We start from the raw sequence: 14,386 nt of genomic DNA on the forward strand, positions 1-14,386 counted from the left end.
CAAAAGTTATCTTTTAAAAGCCACTCAATCCCCGGATCTTTCAAGCAATGATAATCCTATTAAAAAAGTAACCTAGATGTTTTTGGTTAGGTTTCTTTCACTAGGTCAACATTAATGTTGACTAGAAACCATTTCCCTTAAATTTGTTTATAACTAAGTCCCAACAGTTTTAAAGACTCCAGAATCCCATTTTGGAAAGACATGACTCCCAGTTTAGGGCTTCAAATGAAATCTATTTGCACTAACACTGAAAACAAATTCATACTTAGCACTAGGCTCAACTGTCTTAAACCGTGTGACCTTGTCTTTGCTCAAATCTTTCAGCAATCTTGAATCAAGTTACAAACTTTGCAAAAGGGTTAAAGTCATTTATGCCTGATAGTTGGGACATAGTTGTTCCCTGTTTCCTCACTGTGAACTCCACCGTTCTACTGGCCAATACACTATGAAGACTCACCTGGTGTTGGGAGGTATTGGCAGAAAGGCTTTATTGCAATTTAGCCTAATTAGAAAACTTCCTCTATCAAATCCTACTTTCTTACAGTGAGAATAGTACAAGCCTTGATTCTCCCACTTTCCAAATTAAAACATACTGTATGGACAAGAGCATCAATTTAGTTATGATGAAAACAGACGGCTTACGCAATGCTTTAGCTGACACATGTATATATATAAAATAAAATACAATTTCCACTTAATTCAGTCTTCAAATATTTTTTATTGGAAGGCCATGCATTGCCTTCATTTATTGTATTTCAAATCACTGTACATTTACTTTTGTGAAAACACTGCCTGCATTTTCTAGTACAAAAAAAACCTAAAAATTGTTTCAGGAATGTAGAGAAATATCCAACTTAAATAGCGAAAAAGTGCACCATAATTACTGCTGCACTGCAGTCATTTCTGCATTTTCCATGTTTCTTAAATAACTATCTTGTCTGATAACACACAATATAAAGAGCAATTATGAAAAACAGACATTTACATATACCTCTAAAGTCTTATTGGGAATATCCTGTTGGCATCGGATAACCAATCATAGGTGCAGCTGCAGTAGCAGGATATGCATATGCCTGTTGATTCATACCATTATGCATGCTTGCAACATTACTTCCATATTGCTGAGTGCTATCATAACCATTCTGGTAAGTCCCGGTTGGGTTACCAGTCCTAAAACTGGTCTGTATACCAGCAGACACAAAATTACTTCCAAAGCTCCCATTGGTGTAACTTGCAGCAGCACTGTAAACACCATTCTGAGTTTTAGCCCCAAAATCTCTTTTAAGTAGACTAGAATAACCTCTGTCATAATTTTCCCTGTCTCTAAAGGTAGTGAATCCACCCCTTTTGCCCGCAGAATATCTGTCACGACGGTCATCCTTCATGCCTCCTCTACCCCTGGAACGACCTATGAAGGAAAACCAAAATGCAAACTGATTATTTCCAAGGCACAGAGCATTACTAACAGAAGGAATTCAGATACGTGTTTAGTGATTGACTTAATTTTTTTACATTAAAAATTGCACTTACCTACACTTGTTTTCAGACAAGTGACATGACTGCCCCTCTGCCCACCCCCCAAAAACCAAACAAAAACCCAAAACATTTTCTCTTTATGAAAGGTTTATCTTACCTGAGCCTCTGTCTTCGACCAACTGGAGCAATTTGGGATTAATTGCTTGATTAGCTTCACGAAGCACAGAGATAAGGTCGCTCACTTGCTTTATGTTATTAGGTGTAAAGAAAGTGTATGCTGTGCCTGTTTTGGTACTGCGGGCAGTTCTTCCAATTCGATGAATATAATCCTCTGAGGAGTTAGGGTAGTCATAATTGATGACAAATTTCACATCTTCCACATCTGTAAGGTGTTGCAGTGTGGCAAAATAGCAATGTACGAAGTTTTGCACACCACAACAGCCAGACCAAAAATAAAAAGTTAGACAATTGTATTCCCAAGAAGGTATGGGCTGCAAAAAACAGTTAAAATGGTTATCCATTCCCTGTAGGATTACCATTTAGATTTGAAAAGGGGGGGGGGGGAGAAGAACAACAAAACAAAAAAAGAGCACAGGTAGTCTGTCTTAATGACCCACCCAGAGTCTTGTCAAAAGGAACGTGTATTCCCTAGCACATTCCCGTATCACCAAGTCCCCTTACAGATCATCAAGTGACATCTGAACGCTTCTGTGCAGTAGGGCCACTTAAAGGTTCACAGCAACCTCTTCATGTGCTCATTTTGAGGACCTTTAAACAAAAATGCACATGGTCCTTTGCATTTACATACTCATCACAAGTTCAAAATTCAGGCCACACTGCTTGTCTTGCCAAGACCATACAACTGCAGCTGCAAGAAAAACATACCTGTCCCCCAAAAGTTGTTTTTATGCACTGTGTCTCGTCTAGGCAAGCGCTTCCAAGAAGCCAGGATTCACTTGAGAATGTGTCTCTCTCTGGCAGGTCTCGACATGACGACTACTGTGTAGGTGAGGGAGGAACTTTCAAAGCACTGCTTTCTTTTCCCCTCTGACTAAGTGTGAGAAGTTGCTCCTGCTCTAGATCTCATGTGCCAGTACTCACCAATTTGTAAAAGGCTTTAGTACCTTTAAAGCTGCTCTCTCCATTTCAAACTTGAACAAAAATGTCACTGAACATTGAAGTTTGGAAATATTTCTTCGACATTTCAGCAAACTCACTGAAACTCAAAGACCCACAGATCACAGTAAACAGTTTGAAACAATGCTGTACCATGGCAGTCATGCAAAGCATGGGACAGAAGAAATACCACGGCAGTGAACTGTGAGGATAACTTCCATTTTTTCCCCCGGAGAGAACAGTTTACGAGGCAGAGGTCGTATGTTCTGCCTTTTGAAGATTACTGGCACACTTTCAGCTTTTCACCTCTCTAATCGACTGGAAGCAGCCAGCCGATCTCTAGTCCTCCATCCCCCTCGAGTCCTCCGATTGTCATGCCTAGGCCTTGCCACAAAGACTGCACCTTTATATGAAAAAAAAAACTTAGAAAAAATGCAGAGGTTAAAGAAAGCAATAAACTTTCTTTAAAAAATACGGAGATCTTCTGGGAAACCAAGCCATGAATTCGAGTTTGTACTAACCTAGCCCTCTGGAGGCCACATCTGTAGCAATCAGAATAGGAGCTTTCCCATGTTTGAATTCTGCAAAATAAGGCAAATAAAATTATCATTTCTCTGAATAAAATCCTAGGTTTCCAGAAAAATTTTCATTGGAAATACTTACCATTTAGAACCCAGTCACGTTCCTGTTGACTCTTATCACCATGGATACCCATGGCAGGCCACCTAAATTAAAAAAAAAAATTAGCACATACATTTAAAGCCTGATTTATTAATCTGACACTTCAGGAACTACAGGTTCCTAAAATTTCACCAGAAATAATGCATTGATTCATGCTACACCAAATGATTTCCACCCATAAAATTCAAGCTGTCTATCAGTTTTCCCTAAACCCAGCTTCTATGGCTAATCCACCCATCTCAATAGAGGAAGCCCAACATACCCATCTCTCCTCATTTTCCTGGTAAGTTCATCACATCTTCTCTTGGTTTCAACAAAAACAATGGTCTTATTCTCCTTCTCACTCATGATCTCTTCCATTAGACGAATAAGTCTAAAGGGGAGGAGGGAATCAAGTTACACAGATGCAGTTCTATCACTGACCTCTAAATAGAGGACTAGACCGTCTAACTGGCTTACAGGTGTCTGGAAGCAAACCTGGTACCTCCAAAGGCTCATGTTTATTGCATGAACAGCGCTCATTCTCCCAATCAGAAAGAATTAACAAATCAATATTTCACCCGAGAACTACTCTTAATTTATAAAACTATTCAATTCATACATTAAAAGAGCTTAGACACTTACTTTTCATCCTTCTCTACATCATGACATACATCAACAATCTGGAGAATGTTGTGATTTGCACTAAGTTCAAGTGCACCAATGTTTATATGAATATAGTCTTTCAAGAAATCTTCAGCAAGTTGTCTCACTTCTTTTGGCCAAGTTGCACTCCACATTAGTGTTTGCCTATCAGGCTAAAAAAATATGGGATTTAAAAAAAAACCCATTACTACTGAGTTTAAGAATGAAGTTTCCCTCTTCACCTCAGTTTGGATAGAACTTGAAGTAATTATTAAGATATGCCAGAAAGAATGAATACGGAATCACCACACTCATGGACAGAACTTAACAATAGAAAGGGGTAAACAAAAAACTTGGACTGGTTTGGTATATTCAAACAGAGCAAAAGATTCTGGGGAAGGATGGGGGAATGGAGGGTGTTTCCAGTCTTGGTACAGGATGAACAACCTAATTTGGAAGTGAGTTTAATACTGTGTCCATGTACCAAAAACTGCAATAAAAACCATTAACCTTTATTTTAAAAAAAGTCCTTTCTAAAAATTTTTTTACCAGAGCACTGCTCAACTCTGGCTTATTTATAGTGGTTGCAGGGGCCTGAACATAGGATTTGGAGCCTCAGGCATGAGATCTCTTTGCATAACCATTGTGCTATCTACCCCTGCCATGATCTTCAAATCCGGATTTAGAAGCTAGTTGTTTTTTTTTTTTAATTTCTTCCTCAGCACACTGCTTTGGCCCTGGTTTATGATGATGTCACATTATGCTGTCTCCCCAGCCAATGAGGCTTAAGTTTGCAAACATGTATCTGAAGGTACTCACTCTTATCTGATCCACAATCTTCCTGATTTGAGGTTCAAAACCCATATCAAGCATTCTGTCTGCCTCATCAAGAACGAGGTAAGTGGTTCTCCTCAGATTAGTTTTCCCACACTCTAAAAAGTCAATCAGTCTTCCAGGTGTTGCAATACAGATCTCCACACCTTCAATTAAAAAGATAAATGTAAATGACACCTAGAACTTTTAAGTTATTTAAAAAATAAATTTAAAAAATTCGTTACATGCCTCTCTCCAAATCTCGTATTTGAGGTCCCTTGGGAGCACCCCCGTAGATGCAAGTAGACTTTAAGCGACAGGCTCTGCAGTATTCTGCAGCCACTTGCTGTACTTGTTGAGCCAGTTCTCGAGTTGGTGCCAGCACCAAACACTGCAAGAAACAAAACAAGGAAACAGATCTTAGAGACTTAAATTTTATATTTTGGCCCCAAGCAAGCTATTTTGCTGTGACATGTAAAGCATCATTGTCTCATGTTAGTCTTGAGTTTTATCTGTTTACAAAGCCATCAAACTTAGGAGCCTCCACACGTGAGTCTAGTCGAAATTAACACAATATACTTACAATAGGCCCATCTCCTCTCTCGAGGAATGGCTGATGATTGATGTGGACAATGGCAGGCAGCAAATACTATTTAGAGAGAACCAAACACCAAAAATTAAAAATACATTTGGTTTACTTTTATTCCAAAACTCACTGCTCTCTAGCACACACTATAGTTAAACAAGGTTTCCCATACTTACCGACAGTGTTTTCCCAGATCCAGTCTGTGCTACTCCAACCATATCCAATCCACTTAGAGCAACGGGCCATCCCTGAGCTTGTATAGCAGTGGGCTCAGTAAAGTTCTGTCTTGCGATCACATCCATGACATTTGCTGTGATTAGCAAACAAAACTTATTAAGAACTAGTAAAATCAAGAAGTGGGAGTAAAAAAGCATGAAGACTCAACAATAGTACTTACCAGGGAAATTTGCTTCATAAAAATTCAGAACTGGCTTGGGGCAATTGTGACCTCTAACTGTAACTTCCTTGCTTCTTCTGTACGTCTCTACCTCTTGCTACCAAAGCAAATTATAATCATTAGGATAGTAGTAAGCCACCACAACCTCCCCATACAGAATATACAACCACTACATCTCTAAATCTTATCAGTTACTTAAAAGCAGCACCTTTTAAATCTAAACTGACACGTAAATACAAGTATTAATCACAAGTATTAAGTAACTACCATCCATTCGCAAGCTACAACCTCCCCCAACTACCATGTCAGAAACTGTACTTATATTCCCGAAAACCACCCTTTTGCAAGCCATTCCTCTGTCCAATTTCCTTCTGCCTAAAACCGCACGAAGTCACTCACTGCTGTGCGCCGAGCCAAATCCGGGTGTTCTTGATAAAAATTCTTCTCGAACTTTGGCAGCTCATCAAGATTCCACTTCTTTTTCACTAGTTTCTCCCCTGGGTTTCCAAACTTCTTTCCAGATAGGGGGCCTGCCCTACTTCCTCCAAATCGAGGTGCCCCAAACCTGGAATAAAAGTGAAAAAAAAAAATAAGCAAAAAGCCACCCATTTTCAGCTAGACGTCTGCGGAGCCTCGGAGCAGAGGGTAACGGTCGGCTCTGAAACCACCGAAACCGGCCCGCCCGGGTCCCCAGCGGCCGTCAGTCAGTCAGGCTCTCCGCCCGGGCCCCGCTCCCCGCTCCCCGCTCCAGAGACGAAGCGCAAGGGAGGCGGCGCCCGGGAGCCACTCACTCGGGCACGAGCGGGCCGGGGACCGGGGACCGGGCCGGGCTCCCCGGCCGCCGCGCGGTTACATAACGCGGAGCCGAGAGGAGGGGCGGGCGCCGGCGGGGGAGGAGTCCCGGGCCGGGCGGAGCCGGGCGGGCGGGCGGCGCTTCCCCCTTTGTCTCGCATTTCTCTCTGCGCCACATTTTCTCGCCGCTGCCATTTTGAGCTCCTCCGCCGGGCGGGGGAACAAAGGCGCCGCCGCCATGTCCGCCGCCGGCATTTTGTCGCCGCCGCCCGGCCGCATGGCCGCCCCCCGCCCGCCCCGCCCCGCCCCGCCGAAGCCCCTGGGAAGCCGCGGCTGACAGCGGCCGCCCCTCACGCCCCGCCGCCTCGCGCCCCGTCACCCCCGGGACGGCCGCCGCCTCAGGCGCTCGGGGCCGCGACGGCGAGACGCCGCCAAGCCCTGACTAAAATGGCCTCCGGAGCGCGCGAGGGAGGAAGCCGGGTCCCGCCGCCGCCCCTCCCTCCCCTCCCCCCGCCCGGCCTGACGGGGCCGCCCCCGCTCACCCTCGGTCCCGTCCGCGATCCCGGTCGCTCGAGTAACTCGACATGGCGTCAATGGTGGCGGCGGGCGGGGGCCGAAGTCCAGAGAACCGGGCGCGTCGGGTCGCTGCGGGCGGCTCCGGCGGTCGCGCAGCCTCGCGGGGGCGGCAGCGGCGGAGAGCGGGCGGTGACGGCAGCCGGAGGTCCTGCGCCGGAGACCGGTGGAAATGAATGAGGCGCCGGCCGCGTTCCGGCAGCCGGTTTTATAGCCTGGCCCGCCTCCTCCGCCGCGGAGCATGCCGGGAGCTGCTCTGTGACCTCGGCGCCCCGCCCCGCCCCGCCCCGCGCCGCCCCGCGCCGAGGCCGCAACGCCCGCCGGCGTTCGGGAATCCGCCATGTTCTCCCCTCCCCCGCCCTCGGCGCCGCCCGTTTGCCAGCCCCGAAGGCCGGAGCCCTTTCCGCACGGGAGCGCCTCAGAGACCCGCACCTCTCCTCCTGCTCACCTGCCCGTCCCACTACACCCGCAGGGGCCCTCCCGCTCCACGCCAGACCCGGCCCCGGCTTCCAAGGGCTCCGCACACCTCGGCCGCCGCGCCCACCGGGAGCTGTTTACGTCTCCAGAGACGCCGCCCGCCCAGAACCCGGCGACGCGAGGAGGCGTGGCCTCGCGCGGTCACGTGCCCAGCCCCCGCCCGTCGGGGCCGCACTACTTTCCCGCTCGGCCTCGGCGGAGGGATACACGCGGAAAGGCCTTCCCGGAAGTGCCGGCCTAGCGCCCCCGCGAGATCGTCCTGGGGTGCGGGGTCCCCGGGACCGTCCCATCTCTGACCTGACCCCCCCTCGGCGGGACTGCGCCCGCGGAGAAGGCCTGGGGGCTCGCAAACGGCCGTCGGGGCGCGTGCGGGGAGAGGAAGTGCTCCGCAGATGGCCAATCAGCGGCGAGGAGCCGTTTTAACGTCCCGCCCTCTTCGCCCCCGCCCCTGACGGCGCCTGCTCGCCCGCGGCGGCCGCCCCGTCAGCCCTTCCTGGACACCGTAGCCCGCGCGTCCCGCCGGGAGAGCGACGGCGACCTGAGCGCGACATGGCCGGCTCCGAGGCTGGTGAGTCTCGGCCTGGCGCCGCCGCGTGCGGTCTGGAGCGCTGCCGGTGCCCGAGTCCCGTCCCTGCACCCGCGGCCTCGGCGAGCGTCGGGGTGGTCGGTCTGTCTGTCCGGCTCGCGTCCGCTTCCGAGCGGCGCCGCGGCCTTGGGGGTGAGGGGAGGACTCCGCGGGGCTGCTGCAGGGCGGCGACTTTCTCTTCAGCGCCGACTGGGTGCCGCGCGGGACGAGCCGGGGCCGCGGACGTGTTGTCAGGGACGCCTGCAGCCCGTCTCCAGGGCCGCCGCTCATCGGCCGCGGTCTGGTCAGCTGTAAGCAACGAACGGGGCGGCGGGGAGGGATCCTCCCTCACCCTCACTCAGTCTCACTCAGTCTCACTCAGCATCAGGTTGGCGGGGAGGGAGCCTCCCTCACCCTCACTCAGTCTCACTCAGCATCGGGGCGGCGGGGAGGGAGCCTCCCCTCACACTCACTCAGTCTCCCCTCACTCTCACTCAGTCTCAGCATCGGGGCGGCGGGGAGGGAGCCTCCCCTCACACTCACTCAGTCTCCCCTCACTCTCACTCAGTCTCAGCATCGGGGCGGCGGGAGGGAGCCTCCCCTCACACTCACTCAGTCTCCCCTCACTCTCACTCAGTCTCAGCATCGGGGCGGCGGGAGGGAGCCTCCCCTCACACTCACTCAGTCTCCCCTCACTCTCACTCAGTCTCAGCATCGGGGCGGAGGGAGGGAGCCTCCCCTCACACTCACTCAGTCTCCCCTCACTCTCACTCAGTCTCAGCATCGGGGCGGCGGGGAGGGAGCCTCCCCTCACACTCACTCAGTCTCCCCTCACTCTCACTCAGTCTCAGCATCGGGGCGGAGGGAGGGAGCCTCCCCTCACACTCACTCAGTCTCCCCTCACTCTCACTCAGTCTCAGCATCGGGGCGGCGGGGAGGGAGCCTCCCCTCACACTCACTCAGTCTCCCCTCACTCTCACTCAGTCTCAGCATCTGGGCGGCGGGAGGGAGCCTCCCCTCACACTCACTCAGTCTCCCCTCACTCTCACTCAGTCTCAGCATGGGGCGGCGGGAGGGAGCCTCCCCTCACACTCACTCAGTCTCATTCAGTCTCAGCATCGGGTTGGCGGGGAGGGAGCCTCCCCTCACACTCACTCAGTCTCCCCTCACTCTCAGTCTCAGCATCGGGGCGGCGGGGAGGGAGCCTCCCTCACACTCACTCAGTCTCCCCTCACTCTCACTCAGTCTCAGCATCGGGGCGGCGGGAGGGAGCCTCCCCTCACACTCACTCAGTCTCATTCAGTCTCAGCATCGGGTTGGCGGGGAGGGAGCCTCCCCTCACACTCACTCAGTCTCCCCTCACTCTCAGTCTCAGCATCGGGGCGGCGGGGAGGGAGCCTCCCTCACACTCACTCAGTCTCCCCTCACTCTCACTCAGTCTCAGCATCGGGGCGGCGGGGAGGGAGCCTCCCCTCACACTCACTCAGTCTCATTCAGTCTCAGCATCGGGGCGGCGGGAGGGAGCCTCCCTCACCCTCACTCAGTCTCCCCTCACTCTCACTCAGTCTCACTCAGCATCGGGGCGGCGGGAGGGAGCCTCCCTCACACTCACTCAGTCTCATTCAGTCTCAGCATCGGGGCGGCGGGGAGGGAGCCTCCCCTCACTCTCACTCAGTCTCAGCATCGGGGCGGCGGGGAGGGAGCCTCCCCTCACTCTCACTCAGTCTCAGCATCGGGGCGGCGGGGAGGGAGCCTCCCTCACACTCACTCAGTCTCCCCTCACTCTCACTCAGTCTCAGCATTGGGGCGGCGGGGAGGGAGCCTCCCCTCACTCTCACTCAGTCTCAGCATCGGGGCGGCGGGGAGGGAGCCTCCCCTCACACTCACTCAGTCTCCCCTCACTCTCAGTCTCAGCATCGGGGCGGCGGGGAGGGAGCCTCCCTCACACTCACTCAGTCTCACTCAGTCTCAGCATCGGGGCGGCGGGAGGGAGCCTCCCCTCACACTCACTCAGTCTCCCCTCACTCTCACTCAGTCTCAGCATCGGGGCGGGGGGGAGGGAGCCTCCCCTCACACTCACTCAGTCTCATTCAGTCTCAGCATCGGGTTGGCGGGGAGGGAGCCTCCCCTCACACTCACTCAGTCTCCCCTCACTCTCAGTCTCAGCATCGGGGCGGCGGGAGGGAGCCTCCTCTCACACTCAGTCACACACACATTGGGGCGGCGGGGAGACGAGAGGAGCCTGGGAGAGAAGCCTCCCCTCACACTCACACACACTCTCACAGCCTCGGGGCTGCGGTGGAGGTGGGGAGATCGGAGCCTCAGGACACACATTCTTTTAAGCCCAGATGCTTTTATTTTATGTGATCTCCGTTTACTGGATAGTCAGCCAGAAATTGAGAGGGGAATGGGGACATAGGGAGAGAGACAGAGACACCTACAGCCCTCGTGGAGTTTTTCCCCTGCAAGTGGGGACCAGGGGCTTGAACCCGCGTCCGTGCACACGATTCCAGAGCTTATGCAGAGCACACTTCTACCTAATCCAGAATAACAGACCCTCCCCCTTGACTGCAGTCATATCAGGGAACAGATACTTGAAGCTTTCTAAGTTACCCTTGGCCAGAAGACCCCTTCAACACTACCCTCGAGGTATCTTGTTCTTGTGCTGGCTCTAAAGTTAAAGGCGTTTGGGGGCGTTTTCTAGATTTTCTTTTTATTATTTTTTTAAATCTCTGTTTATTGGGTAGAGACAGCCAGAAATAGAGAAGGAAGACACTGACAGCACTGCTACACCTATACCACTGGCAAAGCTTTCCCCTGCAGGTGGGGGGACTCGGGGCTTGAACCCGGGTTATTGTGCATTGAAACATGTGCACCACCAACCAGCCCCTTAATTTTTACTTTTTCTTTTTTTTTTTTTTAACCAGATTACTGATCAACTCTGGCTTTTAGTGGTACTGGGGATTGAACCTAGGACTTTGCATCCTCAGGCATGAGAATATCTTTATGTAACCATTATGCTATCTATCCCTCCCATCTTTAATAAATATCACGTTTTTAAGAATTTATTCATTTGTTCATGAGAAAGATAGGAGGAGAGAGAGAACCAGACATCACTCTGGTACATGTGCTGCCAGGGATCAAACTCAGGACCTCATGGTTGAAAATCCAGTGCTTTATCCACTGTGCCACCTCCTGGACCACAATATCACGTTTTTTATAAGGCTCACAAGTACAGTCGTGTTGTTGTCATTATTCCTCAGACTTTAACAACCTAAGTTAATCACCACCTATTTGAGCACCAGAGAAATTCTGACCTGCACAAAATAATTGGGTAAAAATATGGCTGATACTATAGGGAATTTGAAGCAACATTCATTAGTTTCTAGTAACCTGAGAGATTATCACTAGCACAACTTTGTTTATGACACAGTTTTGCATTTATCTTAAAAACACTTTAAATAAAAACACCCCTTTGTAAAATAAAAACCAGGGTAAAATAAGATTTTAGGTTGCAACAATAAAAAATTGCATTTCATCATTTCGACTACATTGAAATTAGAGCACTCTGAAGCCTTCCAGTAAATTAGATGAATCTTTAAAAAATCATGCCTGGGGAGTCGAGTGGTAGCGCAGCGGGTTAAGTGCACGTGGCACGAAACGCAAGGAGCAGCGTAAGGATCCTGGTTAAAGCCCCAGCTCCCCACCTTCAGGGAGTCGCTTCATAGGCAGTGAAGCAGGTCTGCAGGTGTCTGTCTTTCTCTTCCCCTCTCTGCCTTCCCCTCCTCTCTCCATTTCTCTGTCCTATCGAACAACAATGAAATGACAGCAATAACTACAACAATAAAACAACAAGGGCAACAAAAGGGAAAATAAATATAAAAAAATCATGCATGAGTCTGAAATTTTGTAACAATTACATACCTTCTCTTACAAAATTTAATGTCTAATGCCTGTTTTGTTTGACCAGAGCAGTGCTCACCTCTGGCCCTTATAACGCTGTGGATGGAGCTTGGGATCTCAGCCTCAGGCATAGCTCAGCATGCTGCTTTGCCATGTGTGCAGCCTCATTCTAAATCTGACCCTACTGCATTGCTGGAAGCTTCAGTGTTGTGGTTTCTTTCTTTGTCTGTCTAAAAGTAAAAATAAAGTGATGTTTGTATAAAACCGCAGTCTTTTAGTATAACTGTTATGCTATCTCCCTAACACACACACACACACATATGTCATATTTAAAGCTGATCTTTTCCCTTCCTTTCCCAACAGAGTGGGTAACCATTGCAAACAACCTTCTTTTGAAATGTCACATACACCTGAGAATACATGAATTAGAAGATTGTGATGCTAACGTTTTTATTGCTCTTTATCAATCAATTTTGGGAGAAAAAGTACCAGGTAAGGGCACAAAAAAGTGGGAGGAATAATGTTTATAGCTTAAGCCAGAAATTTCTAGTGCCTTTATATACTTTATGGTGTTTATAAAATAGTAAGATTGTGCACATTTTATTTTTATTTAAATGATTGTACTTTTTTTTTCTTTGCTTCAAAGGGGCTTAGGGCCTGCACTATGAATCCACCGCTCCCACAGCCATCTCCCCCCCCCTTATTTTTTTTTGGATAGGACAGAGAAAATTGAGGGGAAGGGAAGTTAGGGAGAGAGAAAGACATCTGTAGACCTGCTTCACTTGTGAAGATACCCGTAATAGTATTGATCAAGTCATTTTGACTGGTCTTGATCATCATTGTTTATAATTCATCCTTTAATGCTTTGTGAAAGTTAAACAAGTAAATAGAACTTGGAAACTTCTTGGATCCTATTATTTTACCAGTATAAGAGATGAGAATTGGTATTGGGGGGGCAGCTGGTGGCACATCTGGTTAAGTGCACATTACAGTGCTAAAGGACCCAAGTTTAAGACCCCTATCCCTACCTGCAGAGGGGAATCTTTATAAGTGGTGAAGCTATGCTGCAGGTATCTGTCTCTGTCTTCTCCTTCCCTCAATTTCTCTCTTTCTCATTCCAATAAATAGAAAAACAAATAATACTTTTTTTTTTTAGAGAACTGGTGTTTTCAACTGATGGTTTTACTTACATGTGGAATCTAGAGAAATTGAATCATGTAAAAGGAAAAAACTGTCATTTTGACAGATTTTGACAGCTCCAGTGGTTATCCTTGTGAGGATGGGGATACAAAACTCTGGTGGGGGGTGTGGTGTGGATCTACACCCTGTAATCTTATAATCTTGTAAACTCTTACTATTAATGACAACAGAAAAAAATGGCTTGAAAATAAAAATTCATGTTTTTAAATCTGATTTACTTGTAACATCTTACTGGCAAGTTAGTTTATAAATTCATATTTCTGTCACAAATTGTCGTTTGTAGGCTACTGAGAGTTCTCCTGAGAAGCATACTTTGCTACATGCAAGACCCAGGTTCTAACCTCAGCCTTCATGGCATTGGATGAATTTAATTTTTTTACCATGAGCACTGCTCGGATCTCGTTTATGGTGGGGCAGGGTATTGAACCTGGGACTTGGGAGCATCAGGCATGGGAGTCTCTGCATAACCATTATGCTACCTACCCCAACCACTGGGAGAAGCTTCTATGCTGTGGTATATCTCCATCTCTCCCTTACTATCTGAAAAAAGTTGTCCTTCAGTGGTGAATGCCTGACAGCGACCAAAAAAAAATATGTGGGAGGCAGGCAGGGTTAGTTAACATCATCTGTACTTTGTTCTCTTTGAACAGTGATTTATAGCTGTTAAGCTTATTCATAAACCTGGTCAGATAATAAGATGAAATTAAGAATTTTTTTATCGTCCATCACCCCCCCACTTTCCCCCCCCAGATCTCATAGTTATCCCCAAGAGTCAAGAGGATGAAGCTCACAATGTTCAAGCAGTAATTGATTCACTGGCCTTGGATTACCTGCAGGTCAGCTTGTCTCACATAACAGGTTGGTATATACTTAGCTATCAGTTATTTGTGTGTTTTGTTAAAATTTGTTAAGTCATACCCTTGCCATTGTTTAACCAAATGAGTAAGCCTATGGGATAGACCAAATGATGCCACCTTGCCAAGACCATAGACTACTGCAGTCACAACAGCCTTCCTTGAGACCTTCTGCATGAAGAGTCAGACATTGAGTTTGATAGATCCAGGTCTGAGATGTAAATATTTTAGCTGGTGGTTCAAAGTATGCCTTTTATTATTGTTTTATTTTAAAGTAACCATGCTGTTTGCTTGTAAAAATTAAAAATATCAGGCTAGAGAGAGCATGA

The 14,386-nt window shown here is 48.4% G+C and overlaps 2 protein-coding genes across 4 annotated transcripts in view; one reads left to right on the top strand and one right to left on the bottom strand.

The window, feature by feature from the left end:
• Positions 1 to 698: 698 nt before the first annotated feature.
• DDX5 (DEAD-box helicase 5) lies at positions 699 to 7,717 on the bottom strand. The gene is made up of 14 exons (XM_007527673.3): positions 7,585 to 7,717; positions 7,028 to 7,209; positions 6,093 to 6,258; positions 5,694 to 5,790; positions 5,473 to 5,606; positions 5,294 to 5,359; positions 4,960 to 5,101; positions 4,717 to 4,877; positions 3,898 to 4,070; positions 3,536 to 3,646; positions 3,256 to 3,317; positions 3,114 to 3,173; positions 1,634 to 1,858; positions 699 to 1,408 (listed from the first exon to the last, which is right to left on the bottom strand). Exons 2-14 carry the CDS (start codon positions 7,069 to 7,071, stop codon positions 1,002 to 1,004), a joined length of 1,848 nt encoding a protein of 615 aa, XP_007527735.1. The 5' UTR covers positions 7,072 to 7,209; positions 7,585 to 7,717; the 3' UTR covers positions 699 to 1,001.
• An 86-nt stretch (positions 7,718 to 7,803) lies between these two features.
• The window catches only part of CEP95 (centrosomal protein 95), a 49,663-nt gene continuing 43,080 nt past the window's right edge, over positions 7,804 to 14,386 (top strand). For all 3 annotated transcript variants that reach the window (XM_007527677.3, XM_060202565.1, XM_060202566.1), the window contains exons 1-3: positions 7,804 to 8,103; positions 12,367 to 12,495; positions 13,954 to 14,061. In XM_007527677.3, the coding sequence (XP_007527739.2) occupies positions 8,085 to 8,103; positions 12,367 to 12,495; positions 13,954 to 14,061 (256 nt within the window). In that variant the 5' untranslated portion in view covers positions 7,804 to 8,084. The remainder of the gene's footprint in view (positions 8,104 to 12,366; positions 12,496 to 13,953; positions 14,062 to 14,386) is intronic.

Source organism: Erinaceus europaeus, chromosome 12 (assembly GCF_950295315.1).
Source record: "Erinaceus europaeus chromosome 12, mEriEur2.1, whole genome shotgun sequence".
In the NCBI taxonomy this organism is placed as follows: domain Eukaryota; kingdom Metazoa; phylum Chordata; class Mammalia; order Eulipotyphla; family Erinaceidae; genus Erinaceus; species Erinaceus europaeus.